Raw genomic sequence first — 25,475 nt, 5'->3', positions numbered from 1 at the left:
AGGATAGACAAAGGAGAATCAGTTGAGATGTACTTAGATTTTCAGAAGACCTTTGACAAGGTGCCACATGTGGCTGCATAACAAGCTATGTGCCCATGGTATTACAGTAAAGATTCTAGCATCGATTAAGTGTGGCTGATTGACAGGGATCAAATATAACCATATTACAATCACAGCACGGAAACAGGCTATCTCGGCCCTCCTAGTCCGTGCCGAACTCTTAATCTCACCTAGTCCCACCTACCCGCACTCAGCCCATAACCCTCCACTCCTTTCCTGTCCATATACCTATCCAATTTTACCTTAAATGACACAACTGAACTGGCCTCTACTACTTCTACAGGAAGCTCATTCCACACAGCTATCACTCTCTGAGTAAAGAAATACCCCCTCGTGTTTCCCTTAAACTTCTGCCCCCTAACTCTCAAATCATGTCCTCTCGTTTGAATCTCCCCTACTCTCAATGGAAACAGCCTATTCACGTCAACTCTATCTATCCCTCTCAAAATTTTAAATACCTCGATCAAATCCCCCCTCAACCTTCTACGCTCCAATGAATAGAGACCTAACTTGTTCAACCTTTCTCTGTAACTTAAGTGCTGAAACCCAGGTAACATCCTAGTAAATCGTCTCTGCACTCTCTCTAATTTATTGATATCTTTCCTATAATTCGGTGACCAGAACTGCACACAATATTCCAAATTTGGCCTTACCAATGCCTTGTATAATGTTAACATTACATCCCAACTTCTGTACTCAATGCTTTGATTTATAAAGGCCAGTGTTCCAAAAGCCTTCTTCACCACCCTATCTACATGAGACTCCACCTTCAGGGAACTATGCAGTGTTATTCCTAGATCTCTCTGTTCCTCTGCATTCCTCAATGCCCTACCATTTACCCTGTATGTTCTATTTGGATTATTCTTGCCAAAATATAGAACCTCACACTTCTCTGCATTAAACTCCATCTGCCAACATTCAGCCCATTCTTCTAACTGGCATAAATCTCCCTGCAAGCTTTGAAAACCCACCTCATTATCCACAACACCTCCTACCTTAGTATCATCGGCATACTTACTAATGCAATTTACCACCCCATCATCCAGATCATTTATGTATATTACAAACAACATTGGGCCCAAAACAGATCCCTGAGGCACCGCGCTAGTCACCGGCCTCCATCCTGATAAACGATTATCCACCACTACTCTCTGGCATCTCCCATCTAGCCACTGTTGAATCCATTTTATTACTCCAGCATTAATACCTAACGACTGAACCTTCTTAACTAACCTTCCATGTGGAACTTTGTCAAAGGCTTTGCTGAAGTCCATATAGACTACATCCACTGCCTTACCCTCGTCAACATTCCTCGTAACTTCTTCAAAAGATTCAATAATGTTTGTCAAACATGACCTTCCACGCACAAATCCATGCTGGCTACTCCTAATCAGATCCTGTCTATCCAGATAATTATTAATACTATCTCTAAGAATACTTTCCATTAATTTACCCACCACTGATATCAAACTGACACGTCTATAATTGCTAGGCTTACTTCTAGAACCCTTTTTAAACAATGGAACCACATTGTGGGAATAAAGGAAGTATTTTCTGACTGTGACTAGTGGTGTTCCACAAAGGTCTGTGTTGGTACTGTTTGTTTTTGCATTGTATGTCAATGATTTGTATGATGGAATTAATGGCTTCATTGCAAAGTTTGCAGATGTTATGAAGATAGGTGGAGGGGCAGGTAGTTTTAAGGAAGTAGAGAGGCTACAGAAGAACTTAGATTAGGAGAATGGGCAAAGAAATGGCAGATGCAGTCCTTGTGCAGGTTGAGTCTATGGTAAGGAGGGCAAATGCAAAGTTAGCTTTCATTTCAAGAAGTCTAGAATATAAAAGCAAGGGTGTCATGTTGAAACTTTATAAAGTACTGGTGAGGCTTCACTTGGAGTATTGTGAGCAGGTTTGGGCCCCTTAGAAAGGATGTGCTGAAACTGGAGAGGGTTCAATGGAGGTTCATGAGAATAATTCCAGGATTGGAGCCTCTGAATAGAGGGGCGTCCTTTTAGAATGGAGATGAAGAATTTCTTTAGCCAGAGAGTGGTGAATTTGTGGAATTCTTTGCCACCTGTAGCTCTGGAGGCCAAGTCTTTATGTATATTTAAGGCAGATTTGATAGATTCTTGATTGGTCAGGGCTTGAAGGGATACAGGTAGAAGGCAGGAGATTGGGGCTGAAAGAAAAATTGAATCAGACATGATGAAATTCCACTCCTATGTCTTATGGAGATAAGACACCTGATTCAGTGTTGACATTAACAAACTCACACTCAATGTCAGCAAAACTACAGAGCTGATTGTTGACTTCAGGAATGGGAAGGGAGGGTGAACATGCTATATTGGAGGACTGACAGTGGAGAGAGTCAGAATACCTGTCCTGGGCCCAGCATATAGACACAATCCTAAGGAAGACACACCAGTGTCATTACTTTCTTAAGAGGCTTGGTTTGTTACTGAGCACTAACAAATTGAGATTAGCTGCATTCTTTAGTATTGCAGCTTGAAAGTGCAGGCTCATAAGAAACCGCGGAGTAGTGGACTCAGCCAAATACTTCGCAGGTGCATCCCTCTTCACCAGGAGGTGTTGTCTCGAGGTAACATCCTTCATCAAGGAGACCATAAGACAAAGGAGCATAAGTTGGCCATTCGGCCCATTGAGTCTGCCCCGCCATTTCATCATGAGGTGATCCAATCTCCCCTTTAGTCCCATTCCCCCTGCCTTCTCACCATAACCTTTGATGCCCTGACTACCCAGATACCTATCAATCTCTGCCTCAAATACACCCAATGACCCGGCCTCCACTGCCGCTCGTGGCAACAGATTCCACAGATTCACCACCCTCTGGCTAAAAATTTTTTTTCGCATCTCTGTTCTGAATGGGCGCCCTGCAATCCTCAAGTCATGTCCTCTCGTACTAGACTCCCCCACCATGGGAAACAACTTTGCCACATCCACTTGTCCATGCCTTTCAACATTCAAATCCTCTTCTCACAGCTAGAATCTGGCAGAAGGTACAAAAGCCTGAAGTCCCACACCACCAGCTTCAAGAATAGCTACACTCTTTCAACCATTCAGTTCTTGAACCAATCAGCACAACCCAAATCCCTATTATGGCTACTTTGATCACTTTCCACCATAATGGACCTTTTTGTTCTAATTATGTTCTTTCTTATAAAAATTGTGTATAATTTGTTTTCATGTGAATGCTGCGTGTATGATGCTATGTGCCTGTACAGCACATATTCCGTTGCACCTTATGCATGTGCATGTGTCTTTGATTTTAACCTTGACTCGTTAATACCAACCTACTCTGAATTCCTGGGTGAAAATAGAAGAGAAATATTCTTCTAACTCTGCATTTCTCACTGCCTTAGTAAAACTGATAGTAAAATCAAAGCCTCCCATCCATGCCAGATATTCTTTCTTCTCTCTCCCATCAGGCAGAAGATGCAAAAGCCTGAAAGCACACACCACCAGGCTGAAGGACAGCTTCTATGCTAATTGGATAACATGGACTTTTGACCTTACAATCTACCTTATCATGACCTCAGGCCTTTTTGCCTATGTGTACTGCACTCCCTCTGCAATTGTAACAGCATTCAGCATTGTTACTGTTTTACCTTGTACTACCTCAGTGCACTGATAGATGAATGATCTGTATGGATGGCATGTAAAATAAAATTTTCCACTGTACTTCAGTATGTGTGCAATAATAAACCAATTTATCAACATCCCCTGGCACTGCACATGGATTACCCCTTTGATGCCCAGTTATCCTAAGGAAGGTAACTCACCTGACCACCCAAAGTACATTTCACCAGGAACAAGTCAGGAATGTGATAAGTATTCTGAAGCCTGGAGCTGATGCGGGTGAAGGAGATGGAGGTAGCCTGAGAATAATGATGCATTGAGGATAGTACTAGAAATGCAGGATGGAGGGTGAATAGGTCACGGATGGGGCTGTGACTTGAGAACTGTGGATGGGGTAGAGTACAGGGATCAGATCTGAGGTCAGGATCAGAATTGTGATCAGTGAAAAGGTTGGGAATTAGAGTCTGGGTCACAGAAGACCTGGAAATCCGACAGGTAGACTGTGGCTTGAGGTCAAGGCTGGAAGAAGTTGCTGGCTGCAGCTTGGGTTCCAGGACTCGAGGACTGGGGATTGACTGTGTGCCTTTGGGATGGGGTTGTGCTTGCAATGTGAGAGTCCAAAAACTGGGAATGGCTGTTAATGAAGGTCAGTGCTCAGGATACATAGTGTAGTGACAGATGGAAATGGAATTGGGATCTAGAATAAAAGGGCTGACGGATGAGGATGGGTGGGCCTTACAAGCAACAGCAGCTAGGCTAAAGATTGGTGTTAGGAATGTGGGTCAGGATCAGATTACAGATCCAAGGATTTGGGATGAATGTCACAGAGATAAGGGTGTCAGGTCAATAAATCACACATTTGGTGCAAGAGTTTCCTGAAGGTCTGTATTGGATACTCATTGTTGTTAGGTTGCATCTGGAATTTCCAGTTGGCGGATGATTTCCCTCTACACCGCTCTGTCCCGACACTTGTTAACATCGTTGTTTTGATCCTTTATTGAGATTGACATATTGGGAAATCATGTACTTGGCAGGTTACAGCAGTGGTTTGCCTTTGCCTTCTGCTGGGATACTAGTTATAAAAATAATCACTGTTTTAAACAGAGTTTACAAAAGTTCAAAGTAAATTTATTATCAAAGTACATATACGCCACCATATATAACCCTGAGATTCATTTTCTTGTGGACATACTCAATAAATTCATAATAGAATAATAACCATCATAAAATTACAAAAGACCACACCAACTTGAGCATTCAAACAGAACGCAAAAGACAACAAATTGAGCAAATACAAAAAGAAAGAAATAACAACAAGAAATAAATAAGCAATAAATATTGAGAACATGAGACTAGCCTTTGAAAGCAAGTTCATAGAGTGTGGGAACATGCCAGTGATGGGGCAAGTGAAGTTGAGTGAAGTTATCCCCTTTTGTTCAAGAGCCTGGTGCTTCAGGGGTATTAAGTGTTCCTGAACCTAGAGCTGAGTCCAGAGGCTATTACTGAGAAAATTTAAAAACAATGCAGGTGCCCAAACTATGGAATTAAAAGAGGGTATACCAGAAGCACACAGTAAGACAAGCGGCATCTGGGAGAGATGGAAAGGAGAGAGAGAGAGTGAAAAACTGAACTAACCGAACTTAATCAGAAGTGGGAAAGTGACAAGGAATGAATGGGATGGAGGAAACATTTCTGATCAGACAACATCAGGGTTATTGTTGGGTTGAATTGCGGAGTTTCCCTTGGCCACTGAGGACAATCAAAGCATGACAGTGCAAACCAGCCTGGTTGTGAAGTGCAGGGCTGTAGGACATTCTGGACAAGCGAGGCTGTGCTAATGAGGAAAGTAAAAGTCAGATAAAAGCAGTGACTTATGGCAGTAATGGTAGGACTGATGCAGCTGGAGAAAGTTTGAGTATGTGAGCTCCATCAGTTCAATAACTAAATCTGCAGCCCAGACAGACAATAGTCCTCAAGTTTACATTGTGCCTCTTGTAGCAGAGTAGGACACCACAGACAAAGTGGGAGTGGGACAGAATATTAAAATGGCTCTGAGACACCCCTGCAGCCCGCATATGTGCTCCACAACTACCCATTCTATGTTTGGTTTCTCCGATGCTGAGGAGACCACACTAAACACATTAGCAGTACACCAGGAAGGGAAGAGGTACTGCATCTTCTGCAGTTTCAGGGAAAGGTGTCAGAAGATGAGAAGTGGTGGGGACAAAATAGCAGACTTGGGAAACATGAAGATCCCTTTGAAACTTTAAGTTCAAGATTCAATGCAAATTTATTAGTACATATATGACACCATATACAACCCTGCGATTCTTTTCTTGCTCAACAAATCCAATTAACCATAATAGAATCAATGAAAGACCACACCAACAGGCATACAATCAATCAATCTGCAAAAGACAATAAACTGCAAATACAAAAAGAAAGAAACAATAATAATAAATAAATAAGCAATACATTTTGAGAACACGAGATGAGTCCTTGAAAGTGTGCCCACACATTGTGGGAACAGTTCAGTGATGAGGCAAGTAAAGTTGAGTGAAGTTATTTCCTCTGGTTCAAGAGCCTGATGGTTGAGGGGTAATAACTGTTCCTGAACCTGGTGGTGAGTCCTCAGGCTCCTGTACCACTTTCCTGATGGCAGCAGCAAGAAGAGAGCCTGGCCTGGATGGTGGGGAGTTCCTGATGATAGATGCTGCTTTTCTGTGACAATGCTTCATGTAGATGTGCTCAATAATGGGGAGGCCTTTACCCGTAATAACTGAGCCATAACCATTGCTTTTTGCAAGATTTTCTGTTCAAGGGTATTGGTGTTTCCATACCAGGTTGTGATGCAGCCAATCAATATACTCTCTTCCACATATCTATAGAAGTTTGTCAAAGTTTTAGATGACATGCTGAATCTTCACAAATTCCCTAGGAATTAGAGGTGCTGCTGTGCTTTCTTCATAGTTTCACTTGTGTGCTGGGCCCAGGACAGGTCCTCTGAAATGATAACACCGAGGAATTTAAAGTTGCTGATCCTCTCCATCTCTGATCCTCTGATGAAGACTGGCTCATGGACCTTTGGTTTCCTCCTCCTGAAGACAATAATCAGCTCCTTGGTCTTGCTGACATTGATTAAAGGAAAAGGATGGGTAACGTGTTTAGTGGTAGGATCTTGATGCAGCTGGCATAAATTGTGAAGGATTAGGTGATCAAGGAAGGGGCTGACGTGGTGGAAGATGAAGGCCTACGACAGGGATGAAAGCATTGGTGAAGGAGACCTTGCAGTGACTGGGTCTCTGGCATTGAGTCAGGCACTGTGGCTCAGTAGGGAAGGGGCGAGAAAAGGATAAGAGATTCCATAGTTAGAGGAGTAAACACAAGATACTGTGGACACAAATGTATGTATGTTGCCCCCCCCCCCCAGGTGCCAGGGTCAGGGACATCTCAGATCTGGTTCACAGCATTAGGTGGGGGGGGGGGGCAGCCAGAAGTCCTGGTACATACTGGCATCAATGACATAGGTTGGAAAAGCAAGGAGGTCTTGAAGAGAGATTTTAGGGAACTAAGTAGAAAAGTGAAAAATAGAACTTCCAGGGTGCAATCTCTGGATTGCTGCCTATGCCCTGTGACAGTGAAAGTAAGAACAGGATGATTTAGCAGATGAGTGTGTGGCTGAGGAACTGGTGCAGAGGCAAGGTTTCAGATTTCAGAATCATTGTGATCTCTAAGGAAGGTATGACGTGTACAAAAAGGACAGATTACACCTGAACCCGAGGGAGACCAGTATCATTGTGGGCAGTTTGCTAGGGCAGTTGAGGGGAGTTTAAACTAATTAGGCAGGGGAAGGGGAACCGGAGTGATAGGGCTGAGGATGGGATAGCTGGTTTACAAATAGAGGCAGTAGTAGTGAAACTGTCATAAGGACAGGCAGATGACTGAGCAAAATTGCAGTCAATGGGAATGAGTTGCAGTGTAAAAGAGGGACAAAATCAAAAAGGGTGATAAATACGTGACTGAAGATGTTATATTTGAATGCACACAGTATACTGAATAAGGTACATGATCTTGTAGTGTAGTTAGAGATTGGCAGGTATGACATTGTGGGCATCACTGTGTTTTGGCTGAAAGAAGATCATAGTTGGGAGCTTAACATCCAAGGATACACCTTGTATTAAAAGGACAGGCAGGTAGGCAGAGTGGGTGGGATGGCTCTGTTTGTAAAAAATGAAATCAAATTCCTAGAAAGAGGTGACATAGGATCAAAAGACAGAGTTAAGAAACAGCAGGGGTAAAAAGACACTGATGGAAGTTATATACAGACCTCTGAATAGTAGCTATGATGTGGGATACAAATTACAACTGGAGATAGAAAATATGTGTCAAAAGAGCAATGTTACAATAGTCATGGGGATTTCAATATACAGGTAGATTGGGAAAATCAGGTTGACGCTGGAGCCCAAGAGAAGGAATTTGTAGAATGCCTGCAGGATTTGGAGCAGCTTGTGGTTGAGCCCACTAGGGGAACAACAATTCTGGAATGGGTGTTGTGTAATGAACCAGATTTGATTAGGGAGCTTAAGGTAAATCAACCCTTAGGAAGCAGTGATCACAATATGATAGAATTCACCCAACAGCTTGAGGGGGAGAAGATAAACTCAGATCTATCACTATTACATTAAAGGGAACTAGAGACACGAGGGAGGAGTTGACCACAATTGGTTGGAAGGGGACACTAGCAGAGGTGACAGCAGAGCATCAATGGCTGGAGTTTCTGGGAGCAATTCAGAAAGTGCAGAATAGATAGATTCCAAAGATGAAGTATTCTAAAGGTAGAATCTTGCAGCTGTGGTTGACAAAGGAAGTCAAGGCCAACATAAGAGCAAAAGAGAGGGCATATAATCAGACCACTGGAAAATAACACTGGAGAGATAGTAATGGAGAACTGGCAGATGAACTTAATAAGCATTTTGCATCAGTCTTCACTGTGGAAGACACCAGCAGTATGCCAGAGGTTTGAGAGTGTCAGGGGATAGAAGTGAGTACAATTGCTATTACTAAGGAGAAGGTTCTTGGGAAACTGAAAGGACTGAAGGTAGATAAGTCACCTGGTCTGGATGGTGTACACCCCAGAGATAGTGGAGGCATCAATAATGATCTTTCAATAATCACTAGATTTTGGAATGCTTCTGGCAGACTAGAAAATTGCAAATGTCACTCCACTCTTCAAGAAGGGAAAGAGGCAGAAGAAAGGAAATTATAGGCCAGTTAACTTCACCTCAGTGGTTGGGAAGATGTTGGAGTTGATTGTTAAGAATGTGGTTTCAGGGTACTTGGAGGCAAATGATAAAAGCGGCTAAAGCCAGCATGGTTTCCTTAAGGGAAAATCTTGCCTGACAAATCTGTTGGAATTTTTTGAGGAAAATAACAAGCAGGATAGACAAAGGAGAATTGGTGGATGTTGTGTACTTGGATTTTCAGAAGGACTGTGACAAGGTGCCACACATGAGGCTACTTAACAAGAGCCCATGGTATTACAGGAAAGATACTAGCATGGATAGAGCAGTGGCAGATTGGCAGAAGGCAGAGATGGCTTTGTGGTCAGATTTGTAGACAATAAGAAGATAGATGGAAGGGTAGGTAGTGTTGAGGAAGCAGGGAGTCTGCAGAAGGGCTTGGACAGATGAGGAGAATGTGCAAAGAAGTGGCAAATGGAATACAGTGTCGGGAAGTATATGGTCATGCACTTTGATAGAAAGAATAAAAACAGACTAGTATCTAAACAGGGAGAAAATTCAAAAATCCAAGGTGCAAAGGGATTTGCAAGTCCTCATGCATGATTCCCTAAAGGTTAACTTGTAGGTGAGTCAGTGGCGAGGAAGGCAAATGCAATGTTAGCATTCATTTTGAGAGGACTGGAATACAAGATAAAGGATATAATCTTGAGGCTTTATAGAATAGAACTTTATAGATATTGCTCAAGACGACATGATTGTGATGTATAAAGCACTGGCGAGGCCTTGTGGAGTATTGTGAGCAGTTTTGGGTCCTTTATCTAAGAAAGGGTGTGTTGACATTGAAGAGGGTTCAGAGGAGGTTCACAATATTGATTCTGGCAAATGAAAGGCTTATTTTATGAGGAGTGTTTGATAATTCTGGGCCTTTATTCACTTGTATTTAGTAAAATAAGCAGGGGCGGTGAAATCTCATTGAAACCTATTGAATGTTGAAAGGCCTAGTGGATGTGGAGAGGATGGTGGTGGGAGAGTCTAAGACCACAGCCTGAGAATACAGGGATGTCCATTTGGAATGGAGATGAGGAAAAAAGTTCTTTAGCCAGACAGTGGTGATTCTATGGAATTCTTTGACACAGGCGGCTGTGGAGGCCAGGTCAATGGGTATACTTAAGGTGGAGATAGACAAGTTCTTGATTAGTCAGGGAGTGAAAGGTTACAGGGAATTGGCAGGAGAATGGGGTTGAGAGGGAAATGGATCAACCATGATGAAATGGCACAGCAAACTCAATGGGCTGACTTACTTAACTCTGCTCCAATGTCTTATGGAGATAGAAAAAATGTGGCTAGGGCCTCTGAAAATGCCAACACAAGTAGAAAGGGTGATAAAGAAGATAAAAAGCATATTGCCTTTATTGGTTGGGCTAGTGAGTACAAAAGTTGGCAAATCATATTGCAGTTGTATAAAACTTTGGTTAGGCCACATAATTAGAGTGTTGTGCAGCTATAGAAAGGATGTGAAGGGATTGGAGAGGGTGCAGAAGAGATTTACCAGGATGTTACCTGGATTAGGGTAGACAAAGGAGATGCAGTAGATGTGGTGTACTTGGATTTTCAGAAGGCCTTTGACAAGGTGTCACACATGAGGCTGCTTAGCAAGATAAGAACCCATGGAATTTACAGGGAAGTTACTAGCATGGATGGAGCATTGGCTGGTCGGCAGAAAACAGAGAGTGGGAATAAAGGGATCCTGTTCTAGCTGGATGCCAGTTACCAGTGGAATTCCACAGGGGTCAGTGTTGGGACCGCTACTTTTTACGATGTACTTCAATGATCTGGACTATGGGATTAATGGATGTGTGGCTAAATTTGACGATGATACAAAGATAGGTGGAGGAGCGGGTAGTGCTGAGGAAACAGAGAGCCTGCAGAGAGACTTAGATAGTTTAGGGGAATGGGCAAAGAAGTGGCAAATGAAATACAATGTTGGAAAGTGTAGGGTCATGCACTTTGGTGGAAGAAATAAACAGGCAGATTATTATTTAGATGGGGAGAGAATTCAAAATGCAAACATGCAAAGAGACTTGGGAGTCCTTGTACAAGATACCCTAAAGGTTAATCAGGTTGAATCGGTGGTGAAGAAGGCAAATGCAACGTTGCCATTCGTTTCTAGAGGTATAGAATATAGGAGCAGGGATGTGATGTTGAGGGTCTATAAGGCACTCAAGAGACCACACTTGGAGTATTGTGTGCAGTTTTGGGCTCCTTATTTTAGAAAGGATATACTGACATTGTAGTGGGTTCATAGAAGATTCACAAGGATGATTCCTGGAATGAACAGGTTACCATATGAGGAACGTCTGGCAGCTCTTGGGCTGTATTCCCTGTAGTTCAGGAGAATGAGGGGGGATCTCATAGAATCATTCTGAATGTTAAAAGGCCTGAACAGAGTAGGTATGGCAAAGTTATTTCCCATGGTAGGGGATTCTAAGACAAGAGGGCATGACTTCAGGATTGAAGGACATCCTTTTAGAACAGAGATGTGGAGAAATTACTTTTAGTCAGATCTGTGAATTTGTTGCCACGAGCGGCTGTGGAGGCCAAGTCATTGGGTGCATTTAAGGCAGAGATAGATATGTTCTTGATTAGCCAGGGCATCAAAGGGTATGGGGAGAAGGCAGGGGAGTGGGGATGACTGGAAGAATTGGATCAGCCAATGATTGAATGGCAGAGCAGACTCAATGGGCCGAATGACCTACTTCTGCTCCTACATCTTATGGTCTGCACTGCCTTGTAAATGTATTTTACAACTATTTTCACGTTTTACTCTCATTTTCTAAAATGTATTGAAGTAGGATTTTGAGTTGATCTACAAAACATTACGTCATGTCAAATCAAAAGAAAAGTTCCAAAACTGGTCAACAATTTGCTAAAAATTAAAACCAAACTTGAGGCAGTTTGTAATTACCCACACTAATTTTCATCAGATGCAATGTACTGTATATTACCTAACCAGCTCACTCAATTTGATGTAGAAAATTGGAAGGTCACCTGTTTTCAATGAATTCCTAAGAATAAATATCCCCTCCTCTCTGTCAGATCTAACAGTATGGAAGATTTTCAACAGACCAAACCAAAATGAAGACAAAAGAGGATTTGAGACAAACCAATGAAATTATAGTAGATAAGCACTACTGTGGGGATGGGTGCAAGGCCATCTCAAAGGCACTGAACATACCTCTGTGCAATCAATTGTTAACTAAATAAGAGTGGAAAAATATGAAACCACAGCCACAATGCCTAGGTCCCTCTAAACCCCGATCCACAGGCCCCTTGTTTGATAGCACTGGCCCATAGTGTAAAATAGGTTGGGAATCCCTGCTCTGAACTTAATCTCTGGAGAAGAATAGCACTTGTAAGAGAGGCTACTGTGACACCAACAGTCACTCTGAGTGAGATACAGAAGTCAGTGGTTTCAACTGGAGATGAAGCTCATGGCTACACAATCTCTAAGGCCTTGCACAAAAAGGGTATTTATGGAAGAGTGGCAAGGAAGAAGCCCTAGCTAAAAACAAAAGTACATCCTTGCCTGTAAAGACTTTGTAAACATTGCTTAGAAGATACTGTAAAGATGTGGAAGAAGGTCTTGTGGTCGGATGAGGCTAAAGTGGAATTTTTAGCGTCAACACTAAATGGTACATGTGGCATAAACCTAATGCATCACATAGGCCAAGTAACACCATCCCTACTATAATGTATGGTGGAGGTAGCATCATGCTATGGGGATGCTTTTCAGCAGTAGGGACTGGAAATCTGGTCAGGATTTTTGATGGGAAGATGAATGCTGCCAAATACAGAGAGATCATGGATAAGAACCTGTCAGAAAGCTTAAACTAAGGAAGAAGTTGGTCTTTCCACAGGACAACAACCCAAAGCATGCCGCCAGAGCAAGCACGAAGTGGGTTCAAATGAAGAAAATTGATGTCATTGAGTGACCATAACCCAATCAAACATTTCTGGGAAGATCTTGAGATTGCTCTTCACTGCTGCTCCTTAACTAAGCTGGCAGTTTGAGCAAGTCTTTCATGCTTTACAATTTTCCATTTTTTGTGGGGGGAAATGGCGCATGTGATATTTAAATAAACATTTTCAGTTAAATTGATCAAAATCCCTGGTTGTAATACTCATTTATGTGAACAAAGGGTTAGGAGATAAATACTTTTTATAGGAAATGCATAAGATTGGACAAACTTATTTTTTTCCTTCCTCCTCTGGAGTTCTAGAGGCTGAAGGGAGATGGGATAGAAATGTATAATATCATGAGAGGCACAGATAGAGTAGACAGTCGGTATCTTTTTCTCGGAGTCGAAATGTCTAATACCTGACGGCATGACTTCATGTGAGAGCAGTTAAGTTCAAAGGTGTGTGGGGCAAGTCTTTTTTTTAAACTGAGTGCCTGGTGACGACAGATAATATTCGTTCAGGGGACTCTGAGCTGGGAAGTTGACTATGCAGTGAATGTAGGGATGTGAACATTCTGTACACACAAAGGACCGGCTGCACTCGGTACCATGCGCGGAACCACTGTCTCTGGCACAGGTCCCCTATCACGACATTTAACACGACGGCGCATAAAAGTCACAGGATGAGGCGGGGTCTGTCCGGAGACATCGTAGAGTGACTCGTCATCCATGACATCATGAACAAGGTGGGTCTTACGCGGTGACGAGGAAGAAAGATGGCGGTGGTGCGCAGTGAGTGAGCGGGTTGTGGGTCACCGTGAAGTCCGAGATTGGTAGGGAGGGAGAGAGAGGAATCTTGTGGAGGTGGGGGTGTGGTAGGGGGCCCTCGGTATACCGTGAATGCAGCAGGTCGGTCTTCAGCCAGGGGTAAGGGAGGGGGGGGGGGTCGTGAGGTCTGATTCCGTTCCCTAATCCTCTGACCTCTCCTCCTAACCCTTACCCGACCCTCTATTCCTTTATACAGATATCGCCGCTCTGCTGAAGAAGGCATGGGCAAAGGAGCCGATAATCGTCACCTCGTTCGCAATCGGCATGGCTGGTGAGTGGAGTGGATAGGGGGTAGAGGTTGGGATGGGATATGGAGGGGTAGAGGATAGAGGTTCGGATGGAGTAGGGGGATAGAGGTTGGGATGGGGAGTGGGGGTTAGTGGGTAGAGGGGTGGGGTTGAGTGGTTTTGGGGGTAGGGGTCAAGGTTGGGTTAGAGAGTGGGGGTAGGGGATGGAGGGTGGGGGGTGGATGGGGCAGCGAGTGAGGAGGGGAAGGTGATCAGTGGCTAACGTCCGTGTGTTCTGGTTTCAGCTTTACTGGCGCCACTGGTGAGCCCCATTGCCAAATACCAGACTCTGCTGAATCGTGCTGTACCTTTCCAGTACCCAGGTAGAACTGCTCCCAATCATTTGTACTCTTTGTGGGATATTTTCCCCACACCACACACAGTGACCCTTTTGTCCACCCCACAACAGACAAGTGGATTAGACACAGTTAAACACATTTATCTCTTCAAACCTGCTACACCAATTAGTACCATGATAAATGCAACTGTGAATTCCACATTCCTGTCAGTCTATAGTATACTTGCACCCCTTGTTTTTTTAAGAATTGACATACTTCTGCATTCCTTTCAAGAAAAGTTCCAAAGATTCATAGAGAGAAGCTATCTTGTCTTATCTCTGTTTTAACTGGGCAGCTCCCTATTGTTAAGCAGTGAACATAGTTCTTAGTTCTTCCAGCTAACAGGTGTAGGGAATCTTGATTGTCAAGAGATATTGAGGCCTTGGTTAAGATATATAAAAAAAAATGGGAGGTACATAGCTGGTATAGGCAGGTAGGAACAAATGAGATGCTTATGGAGTACAAGAAATGTACAAGAACATTTAAAGAAATTAGGAGAGCTACAAGAAGGTGTGATGCTGCCCTGGCAGACAAGGTGAATCGGGGATTCCACAGATATGTTGAGAGCAAAAGATTGCAAAGGACAAAAGTGGTCTTCTGGAAGATCAGGATGGTGATCTAAGATATGGGGAATATCTTAAATAGATTTTTTTTGCAATTGTATTTACTGGAAGAGACAGACACAGAATCTATAGAAGGGAGGCAAAGGAGCAGTGAGGTAATAGACCCCATACAGATTACAAATGAGGTGGCATTTGCTGTCTTAAGGCACATTAGGGTGAATAAATCCCCAGGGCCAGATAGGGTGTTCCCTCAGACACTGGGAGGTAATTGCAGAAATTGTAGGAGCCCTAGCATAGATATTTAAATCATCCTCAGCAACGGGTGAGGTACCAGAGGATTGGAGGATAGCTAATGTTGTTCTGCTGTTCAAGAAAGGCTATAAAGCTAAACCAGGAAATTATAGGCCAATGAATCAGTTGTGGAAAGTATTCTAAGGGACCGGATACGAGTATTTGGATAGACATGAAGTGATTAGGGATAGTCAGCATGGCAGGTAGTGTCCAACTAATCTTTAGAGTTTTTCGAGGAAGTTACCAGGAAAGTTGATGAAGGCAAGGCAGTGGATGTTGTCCACACGGGCTTCAGCAGGGCATTTGACAAGGTGAGGAAGGTTGGTCAAGGAGTTTCAGGAGTAAATTGGACTAAGACATTGGCTTTGTGGGAGAAGGCAGAAAGCGGTAGTAGATGGTTGCCTCTCTGACTGGAGGCCTGTGACTAGTGCAGTGTTGGGTCCATTGTTGTTTGTCTTCTATATTAGTGATCTGGATGATGTGGTAAATCAGCAAATTTGCAGTTAACACCAATATTGGGAGTGTAGTGGACAGCGAGGAAGGCCATCAAAGCTTGTACTGGGATCTGGACCAGCTGGAAAAATGGGCTGAAAAATGGCAGTTGGAATTTAATGCAGACAAGTGAGAGGTGTTGCAGATCAGTAGGACCAACCAGGGTTAGTCTTACACAGTGAATGGTAGGGGACTGAGGAGTGTAGTAGAACAAAGGGATCTGGGAATACAGGTTCATAACTCTTTGAAAGTGGTGTCACAGGTAGAGAGGGTCGTAAACTGGGGGACCTGTGTTATAAGGAAAGATTTAATAGGTTAAGACTATATTCCTTGGAACATAGAAGATTGAGGGGAGGTTTGATAGAGGTATACAAAATTGAGGTGAATAGGTAGGATAAATGCAGGCTTTTTCCCACTGAGGTTGGGTGGGAGTACAACTGGAGGTCATAGATTAACGGTGAAAAGTTTAAGGGGAATACGAGGGGAAACTTCTTCACTTATAAGGTAGTGTGTGGAGTGAGCTCTCAGTGCAAGTGGTACAGGCAAGCTCTATTTCAACATTTAAGGGAAGTTTAGGTTATGGGGGGCTGTGGCATGTTGATGGGAGTAGGCAATTTTAATGATTTGCATGGGCAAGATAGGCTTCTGTGCTGTATTTTTCTATGACTCAGACTATCCTCTCCACATCCTGCCAACACTTCCCAGGATCTTGTGTTTCAATCAAACCCCCTCCTACTCTTCTCAACCCAGCCTAGCCTGCCCCACCTTCCTTCTTAAGGCTTACCCATCTGTTATAGATTTTGGTCAAGTAAACCTCATTTGAAACACTTCAAATTCATTGATGCCCTTTCTTTAATCAGGAAACAGGCTGTACACAGTGCTCCCATTGCCTTGTGTAGCTGAAACTTGACCTCCTGCTTGTGTGCTCAGTTCCCCCAGCAGTAAACATAACATTGTGTTAGCTTTTTGTTACTTGGGGCAGCCACATCCTAGTCTGCACATAATCACTGACAGTCCCAGATCCCTCTCTGCTGGTAGACAGCTGCAGTTGCTCACCGTGGACATACTGTACTCCACTTCCCAAGTCTTTGTCCATTCACAAAACCAGTTGCTGTCCCTGTATCAGCATTACAGTCCACTTCACAACTTACCTGCCTTTGTTCATCCACAAATTTTACCTTCGATCTCTTCATCCAATGCATTTATAAATCATGAAAGGTCTAGACCCCACTATGCCACACCACTCAAACCGTGCCTAATATAAAATAATCCATTCTGCTTACTCCATTTCCTGTTAGCTGGTCAATTTTGTATCTATTACTGATCTTTTACACCATGATTGTTTATTTTCATTAATAACTTTGTGCCTCTATGAAATATCTCCTGAAATCCAAGAGTCAGTGTTATACTGCACATAAATGGGCCCTTCCTGCCAACTAAGATGTCTATCCAAGCCAGTTGCATTTGCCTGTGTTTGGCCTCTAGTCTAAACTTTCTATCCACATACCTGTCTATGGTTGCGTTGTAATTTTAAGCATCTCTACAGCTACCCTGGCAGCTTGTATACCCACAGTCCTCTCTGTGAAAATGTTTTCTCTCAGATCCCTTCTGAATTTTTACCCTCATTTTAGATAATCCTACCTTGAGAAAATACTTTGACCATCCACCACCCTATCTATCTATGCCCTTCATGATTTTATAAATCTCTCTCCCCTCCACCCCCCCCAAAACCTTACAGTTCCAGCCTATCCAGTCTCCTCATAACGCAAGACCTCTAGTCACAAACATCCTGATGAACTTTTTGTGGACCTTCTCCAACTTAATTACTTAAAAAATGGTATAGCAATGAGGGTTATATATAATACTCCAAAAGCGACTTAATCAACAGTTTGTTTGATTGTGTAGTACATTCCCTTTATCCATTGCAATTTACCTTTTCAAAGAACAGCAGTAGATTGGTCAAAATTAATTTTCTTTTCACTAAACAATGGTAACTGATCTCTAATCTCTGGGGGTACAAAAAGGTTGGGTGAAACTAGAACTTGATGTTATGGGTGAAAGGTGAAATGTTTAAGGGTAACTCAAGGGAAAACTTCTTCACTCTAAGGGTGGTGAGAATGTGAAATGAACTGCCAGTGGAAGTGGTGGATGCGGGTTTGCTTTCAATGTTTCAGGGAAGTTTGGTTATGTTGATGGGAGTAGGCAAAATAATAGTTTGGCATTGACTAGATGGACCAAAGGGCCTGTTTCTGTGCTGTACTTTTCTATGACTCTTAACATTAATTTAGCTGACAGCTTTCACTGTGACACTGATACTCCCCACATGCTCACTGTGACACTGATGTGAAACATATAACTCAGTAGAATTCAATCTTCCAAAATTGCTCTGAGCCAATTTGTTGTTTATGTTTAATTCTCTCCTTTCAGTCACTGCTTTCTTTGTTTTATGCAGTTCCTGTACGGGATGATGGGAATATGCCCGATATTCCATCCCACCCCAGTGAGAAAATTGGACCCTCCCTCGAATGGATGAAGAAGCTTTGAGATGTGGATGGAATTAGTTTGTGTGTGACTGAGAAACAAAGTGCAAAAATAAAAGTCATGTTCAAAATGCTTTTGAGTTTCTTTTTACACTTTCAGAGTTTCTGTTTGTACCAGGAAATCAGAGGCCAGAAATGTGTAATCCTATAACAAGCACCATGGTAGCATAGCTTTACGACACTAATAACCCAGGTTCAGTTCTGTTAGGAGTTTGTATGTTCTCCACGTGACAGTGTGGTTTCCTCCAGGTGCTCCGGTTTCCTCCCACAGTTCAAAGATGTACCAGTTGGTAGGTTAATGGTCATAAATTCTCCCATGATTAGGCTGGGATTAAATCAGGGGTTGTTGTGGCGTGGTTCTAAGGGCCTGTTCCAGGCTGCATCTCAATGAATAAACAAAATAAACATTTTGCATTACCTAATGACTGTGAAGTAGATTTTCAGTGGATAGTTACTTGTATAAAATATGACAGTTTTTGTTGTTTGTGCAAGGTTGTGTCTAATGAGGAAATAATCCAGAAATGAAGGTTGCAGATGCTTGAATGGAGGGAAAAACAATCTGAAGGAGGAATTCATGGGTCAGATAGCATCAATAGGAGGAAAGGAATTGTGGCTGTTTTGAGATGAAACCCTGCATTAGGGCCTGGTGCAGAGATTCAACCCAAAAAATCTACAGATTCTTTTCCACTTACAGATTGGTTCTGACCCAGAGTTTAATAACTAAGAATTAAAAAAGGTGACTCCAGGGATGATGAAACCCTATTTAATATTTTCCAAATGTTCTAGTAGTGAATGTGACCCCCCCCCCAATAAGGAAGAAAACTAGATTTGCTAGAATCTTCCATAAAAGATGTGATCTCAAACCACAGATAAATTTATAGGATTGTGCAGATTAAACATGCATTTAAGAATGGACAAATAATACTGAGTTGACCAACTGAGGAGAAAGAAGCAAAGTTTGGATTATTCAGAATGCATTTGAAAAGGTTACACAAGAATTAGAAAGTTTGAGAACATGGAATTATGTGTAATTGACAAGGGCATTTTAGCTGTTGAGCAGACAAGAAAAAAAAAGTAGGAATGATTGGGTCCTGCTCCGATTGGCAGACTGTGATTTATGACATAGCAGAGATCAGTGCCAGAGCATCACAATCTAGATCAATGATTTATTTGAGGAAACTAAATTAACATAAAAAATCTGGAAATGATGCAACTTAGTGGGAGTAATTAAGTCATGGTGAGGATGCAGCATACTTCAGGGAATATAGATAAATGAGTGGCAACAATGTGGCAGATTGTGTATGAGGTGGAAAAATGAGTTATCATTTCATAAATGCACATTATTGTACTGGATGTCAGATGTGGGAAGTCCAGGAGACTCCCTGCCTTGCACATCTGCACCAGGTGCATTGAGCTGCAGCTCCTTAGTGACAGCATTAGGGAACTGGAGATGCAGCTTGACAACCTTCATCTGGTCAGGGAGAGTGAGGAGGTGATAGATGGGAACTATAGGGATGTCGTCACACTGGGGCACAGTGGACTCTATAATTAGGGGGTCAAACAGGCAATTCTGCAGATGCAGGAAAGAAATGCGAATGGTAGTTTGCCTCCCAAGTGCCAGGGTCTGGGATGTTTCTGATCATGTCCACAACATCCTGAAGTGGGAAGGAGAACAGCCAGAGGTTGTGGTACATATTGGTATCAACAATATCAGTAGGGAAAGGGAGGAGGTCCTGAAAACAGACTACAGGGAGTTTGGAAGGAAGTTGAGAAGCAGGAACTAAAAGGTAGTAATCTTGGGATTGCTGCCTGTGCCACGGGACTGAGTATAAGAACAGAGTGAGGTAGAGGATAATTGTGTGGCTCGGATTGGAGCAGGGGGCAGGGATTCAGATTGCTGTATCATTGGGACCACTTTTGGGGCAGGCATGACCTGTACAAAAAGGATGGGTTGCACTTGAATCTCGGGTGACCAATATCCTGGTGGGGAAGTTTGCTAAGGCTATTGGGGAGAGTTTAAACTAGAAATGCCGGGGGGGGGGGGGTGAGAACCAAACTGAAGAGGCAGAGGAAGAAGCGGTTGGCTCAAAAATAAATAAGTTAGGAGACAGTGCAAGAGGGAGGACAGGCAGATGATAGAGAAGGGATACGCTCAGACTGATGGTTTGAGATGTGTCTACTTTAATGCAAGGAGTATCATGAACTTAGAGCACGGATCAGTACTTGGAGCTATGATGTTGTTACAGAGACTTGGATGGCTTAGGGGCAGGGTTGGTTACTTAAGAGTGTCAAGCTTTAGATGTTTCAGAAAGGACAGGGAGGGAGCAAAAGATGTGGGGACGTGGCACTGCTGATCAGAGATAGTGTCACAGCTGCAGAAAAGGAGGAAGTCCTGAGGGATTGTCCACTGAGCATGGGGTCAATAACTCTACTGGGCATCTTCTAAATAAATAAATAAATAAAATATGACCACCCAATAGTAACAGGGACATTGAGGAGCAGATAGGGAGACAGATTCTGGTGCAATAATAACAGGGTTGTCATGATCGGAGATTTTGATTTCCTCAATATTGATTGGAATCTTCCAAGAGTGAGGGGTTTAGATGGGGTTGAGTTTGTTAGGTGTGTTCAGGAAGGTTTCCTGACACAATATGTAGATAAGCCTACAAGAGGAGAGACTGTACTTGATCTGGACATGGGAAATGAACCTGGTCAGGTGTCAGGTCTCTCTTTGGGAGAGCATTTTGGAGAAAGTGATCACAATTCTATCTCCTTTACCATAGCATTGGAGAGGGATAGGAAAAGACAAGTTAGGAAAGTGTTTAACTGGAGTAAGGGGAATTATGAAGCTATCGGGCAGGAACTTGGAAGCATAAATTGGGAACAGATATTCTCAGGGAAATGTATGGCAGAAATGTGGGAAATGTTCAGGGGATATTTGTGTGGCGCTCTGCATAAGTATGTTCCAATGAGACAGGGAAAGGACAGTAGGGTACAGGAACCGTGGTGTACAAATACTGTTGTAAATCTAGTCAGGAAGAATAGAAAAGCTTACGAAAGGTTCAAAAATCTGGGTAATGATAGAGATCTAGAAAATTATGAGGCTAGCAGGAAGGAGTTTAAGAATGAAATTAGGAGAGCCAGAAGGGGCCAAGAGAAGGCCTTGGTGAGCAGGATTAAGGAAAACCCCTGAATCTACAAGTATGTGAAGAGCAAGAGGATAAGATGCGAGAGAATAGGACCAAAAAAGTGCATCATGGAACAGAGGAGGTATTGGAGGTACTTAATGAATACTCTGCTTCAGTATTCACTGCAGAATAGGACCTTGGTGATTGTAGGGATGATTTATAGCAGACGGAAAAGCCTGAACATATATAGATTAAGGATGATTGTGCTGGACCTTTTGAAAAGTATCAAGTTGGATAGGTCACCGTGACTGGCCAGGATATACCCCAGGCTACTGTGGAAAGCAAGCAAGGAGATTCCTGAGTTTCTGGCAATGATCTTTGCATCATCAATGGTGAAGATTGGAGCGCTGCAGATGTTGTTCCCTTATTCATGAAAGGGAGTAGAGATAGCCAAGGAAATTATAAACCAGTGAGCCTTACTTCAGTGGTTGGTAAGTTGATGGAGAAGATCCTGAGAGGCAGAATTTACGAACATTTGGAGATGCATAATACGAACAAGAATAGTCAGCATGGCTTTGTCAAGGGCAGGTCATGCCTTACAAGCCTGATTGAAATTTTTGAGGTTGTGACTAAACACATTGATGAAGGAAGAGCAGTGGATGTAGTGTATATGGATTTCAGCAAGGTATTTAATAAGGTACCCCATGCAAAGCTTATTGAGAAAATAAGGAGGCATGGGATCCAAGGGGACATTGCTTTGTAGATCCAGAACTGGCTTGCTCACAAAAGGCAAAGAGTGGTTGTAGACGGGTCATATTCTGCATGGAGGTCAGTCACCAGTGGAGTGCCTCAGGGATCTGTTCTGGGACACTTACTCGTTGTGATGTTTATAAATGACCTGGATGAGGAAGTGGAGGGATGGGTTAGTCAGTTTTCTGATGATACAAAGGTTGTAGGTGCTATGGATAGCGTGGAGAACTGTCAGAGGTTACAGCGGGATATTGATAGGATGCAAAATGGGCTGAGAAGTGGCAGATGGAGTTCAACCCAGATAAGTGTGAAGTGGTTCATTTTGGTAGGTCAAATATGATGGCAGAATATAGTATTAATGGTAAGACTCTTGGCAGTGTGGAGGATCAGAGGGATTTTGGTGTTCAAGTCCACAGGACACTCAAAGCTGCTGTGCAGGTTGACTGTGCGGTAAGAAGGCATACAGTGCATTTGGCTTCATCAATCGTGGGATTGAATTCAAGAGCCAAGAGGTTATGTTACAGCTATATAGGACCCTGGTGAGACCCCACTTGGAGTACTGTGCTCAGTTCTGGTTGCCTCACTACAGGAAGGATGTGGAAACTATAGAAAGGGTGCAGAGGAGATTTACAAGGATGTTGCCTGGAATGGGGAGCATGCCTTATGAGAATAGGTTGAGTGAACTCAGCCTTTTTTCCTTGGAGCGATAGACAATGAGAGGTGACCAGGTAGATGTGTATAAGATGATGAGAGGCATTGATCGTGTGGATAGTCAGAGGCTTTTTCTCAGGCTGAAATGCCTAACATGTGAGGGCACAGTTTTAAGGTGGTTGGAAGTAGGTACAGAGGGGATGTCGGGGTAAGCTTTTTTAAAAAAAAAATCGATGCAGATAGTGGTGAGTGCATGGAATGGGCTGCCAGCAATGGTCGTGGAGGCAGATAAAATAGGGTCTTTTAAGAGACTCCTGATAGGTACACAGAGCTTAGAAAATAGAGGGCTTTGGGTAACCTGAGGTAATTTCTAAAGTAAGTACATGCTCAGCCCAGCATTGTGAGCCAAAGGGCCTGTACTGTGCTGTAGGTTTTCTATGTTTCTATCATTTCAACTGTGACTAGAGAACGTTGATGTTCAAAAAGACTTGGGTGTCCTTTAGAACTCACAGAGAAACAGCACGCAAGAACAGCAGACGTGACAGAGGCAGAGGGATGAAGGGTGGGGGAAAATTGCTAGTCAGGGAAAATGTTACAGCAGTGCTCAGGTAGGACAGATTAAAGGGCTTGTCTACTGAGGCCATATGGGTGCAGCTGAGAAACAGGAAAGGTATGATCACATTAATGGGGTTGTATTATAGACCACCCAATAGTCAGTGAGAATTGAAGGAGCAAATCTGCAGAGAGATAGCAGACAACTGCAGGAAACAAAGTTGTGATAGTAGGGGATTTTAATTTTCCATGTATTGATTGGGACTCCCATACTGTTAAAGGTCTAGACAGGTTAGAGTTTGTAAAATGTGTTCAGGAAAGTTTTCTAAATCAATATATAGAGGTACCAACTAGAGAGGATGCAATATTAGATCTCCTATTAGGAAACGAGTTAGGACAGGTGACGGAATTATGTGTAGGGGAACACTTTGGTTCCAGTGATCATAACACCATTAGTTTCAACTTGATCATGAATAAAGATAGATCTGGTCCTCGGGTTGAAGTTCTAAACTGGAAAAAGGCCAAATTTGAAGAAATGAGAAAGGATCTAAAAAGAGTGGATTGGGACAGGTTGTTCTCTGGCAAGGATGTTATTGGTAAGTGAGAGGCCTTCAGAGGAGAAATTTTAAGAGTGCAGAGGTTGTATGTTCCTGTCAGGATTAAAAGCAAAGTGAATAAGAATAAGAAATCTTGGTTCTCTAGGGATATTGGAACTCTGATAAAGAAAAGAGAGATGTTAGGAAACAGGGAGCAAATAAGGTGCTTGAAGAGTATAAAAAGTGCAAAAAAAAATTAAGAAAGAAATCATGAAGGCTAAAAGAAGACGTGAGGTAGTTTTGGCAGTCAAGGTGAAGGATAATCCAAAGAGCTTCTTCAAGTATATTAAGAGCAAAAGGATAGTAAGGGATAAAATTGGTCCTCTTGAAAATCAGAGTGGTCGGCTATATATGGAACCAAAAGAAATGGGGGAGATCTTAAATGGGTTTTTTGCATCTGTATTTACTAAGGAAACTGGCATGGAGTCAACGGAAATAAGGCAAACAAATAGTGAGGTTATGGAACCTATACAGATTGAAGAGGAGGTGCTTGCTATCTTGAGGCAAATCAGAGCAGATAAATCCCTAGGACCTGACAGGGTATTCCCTCAGACCTTGCAGGGGCCCTGGCAGATATATATATTTAAAATGTCAGTATCTACGGGTGAGGTGCCGGAGGTTTGGAGGATAGCTCATATTGTTCCGTTGTTTTAAAAAGGCTAAAAGTAATCCAAGAAACTATAGGCCAGTAAGTTTGACTTACTGTAGGTAGTAGGTAAATTATTGGAAGGAGTACTAAGAGATAGGATCTACAAGTATTTAGATAGACAGGGACATATTAGGGAGAGTCAACACAGCTTTGTGCACTGTAGGTCATGTTTAACAAATTTATTAGAGTTTTTTTGGGGAGGTTACCAGGAAGGTGGATGAAGGGAAGGCAGTGGATGTTGCCTACATGGACTTCAGTAAGGCCCTTGACAAGGTCCCGCATGGGAGGTTAGTTAGGAAGATTAGTTAGGAAGATTCAGTCACTAGGTATATGTGGTGAGGTAGTAAATTGGATAAGACATTGGCTTAATGGGAGAAGCCAGAGAGTGGTAGTGGAGGATTGCTTCTCTGAGTGGAGGCCTGTGACTAGTGGTGTGCCACAGGGATCAGTGCTGGGTCCATTGTTATTTGTCATCTATATCGATGATCTGGATGATAATGTGGTAAATTGGATCAGCAAATTTGCTGATACAAAGATTGGAGGTGTAGTGGACAGTGAAGAAGGTTTTCAAAGCTTGCAGAGAGATTTGGACCAACTGGAAAAATGGGCTGAAAAATGGTAGATGGAGTTTAAATACAGACAAGTGTGAGGTATTGCGCTTTGGAAGGACAAACCAAGGTAGAACATACAAGGAATTTGGTAGGGCACTGAGGAGTGCAGTAGAAGAGGAATCTGGGAATACAGATTCAAAATTCCCTGAAAGTGGCGTCACAGGTAGATATGGTAGTAAAGAGAGCTTTTGGTACATTGACCTTTATAAATTAAAGTATGTAGTGTAAGAGTTGGAATGCTATGGTGAGGTTGTATAAGGCATTGGTGAAGCCGAATTTGGAGTATTGTGTGCAGTTTTGGTCACCGAATTGCAGGAAGGATATTAATAAAGTTGAAAGAGTG

The 25,475-nt window shown here is 42.7% G+C and overlaps 2 protein-coding genes across 5 annotated transcripts in view; one reads left to right on the top strand and one right to left on the bottom strand.

Moving 5' to 3' along the window:
• cdc27 (cell division cycle 27) overlaps positions 1–25,475 on the bottom strand; it is a 135,926-nt gene that overhangs the window by 4,244 nt on the left and 106,207 nt on the right. Inside the window, exon 20 of one of the 4 annotated variants that reach the window (XR_009508935.1) lies at positions 4,774–6,785. The exons of 2 other annotated variants lie outside the window; for them this stretch is intronic. Coding sequence is in view for 1 of the 2 variants with exons in the window: in XM_059955805.1 (XP_059811788.1) it covers positions 6,599–6,660 (62 nt within the window). In the remaining variant the exon portion in view is untranslated. Of the gene's footprint in view, positions 1–4,773; positions 6,786–25,475 lie in introns of those variants that run through there. One more of the 4 variants, XM_059955805.1, reaches the window with a different exon arrangement.
• On the top strand, positions 13,572–18,269 carry ndufa3 (NADH:ubiquinone oxidoreductase subunit A3). The gene is made up of 4 exons (XM_059955809.1): positions 13,572–13,648; positions 13,881–13,955; positions 14,217–14,294; positions 18,108–18,269. The coding sequence occupies exons 1-4, from the start codon at positions 13,633–13,635 to the stop codon at positions 18,197–18,199; spliced, it is 261 nt and encodes an 86-aa protein (XP_059811792.1). The 5' UTR covers positions 13,572–13,632; the 3' UTR covers positions 18,200–18,269.

This window comes from Hypanus sabinus, chromosome X1 (genome assembly GCF_030144855.1).
Source record: "Hypanus sabinus isolate sHypSab1 chromosome X1, sHypSab1.hap1, whole genome shotgun sequence".
NCBI classification, from domain to species: Eukaryota; Metazoa; Chordata; class Chondrichthyes; order Myliobatiformes; family Dasyatidae; genus Hypanus; species Hypanus sabinus.
Note: the sequence above shows the minus strand (reverse complement) of the source record. Positions and strands in the feature narration are given on the sequence as shown.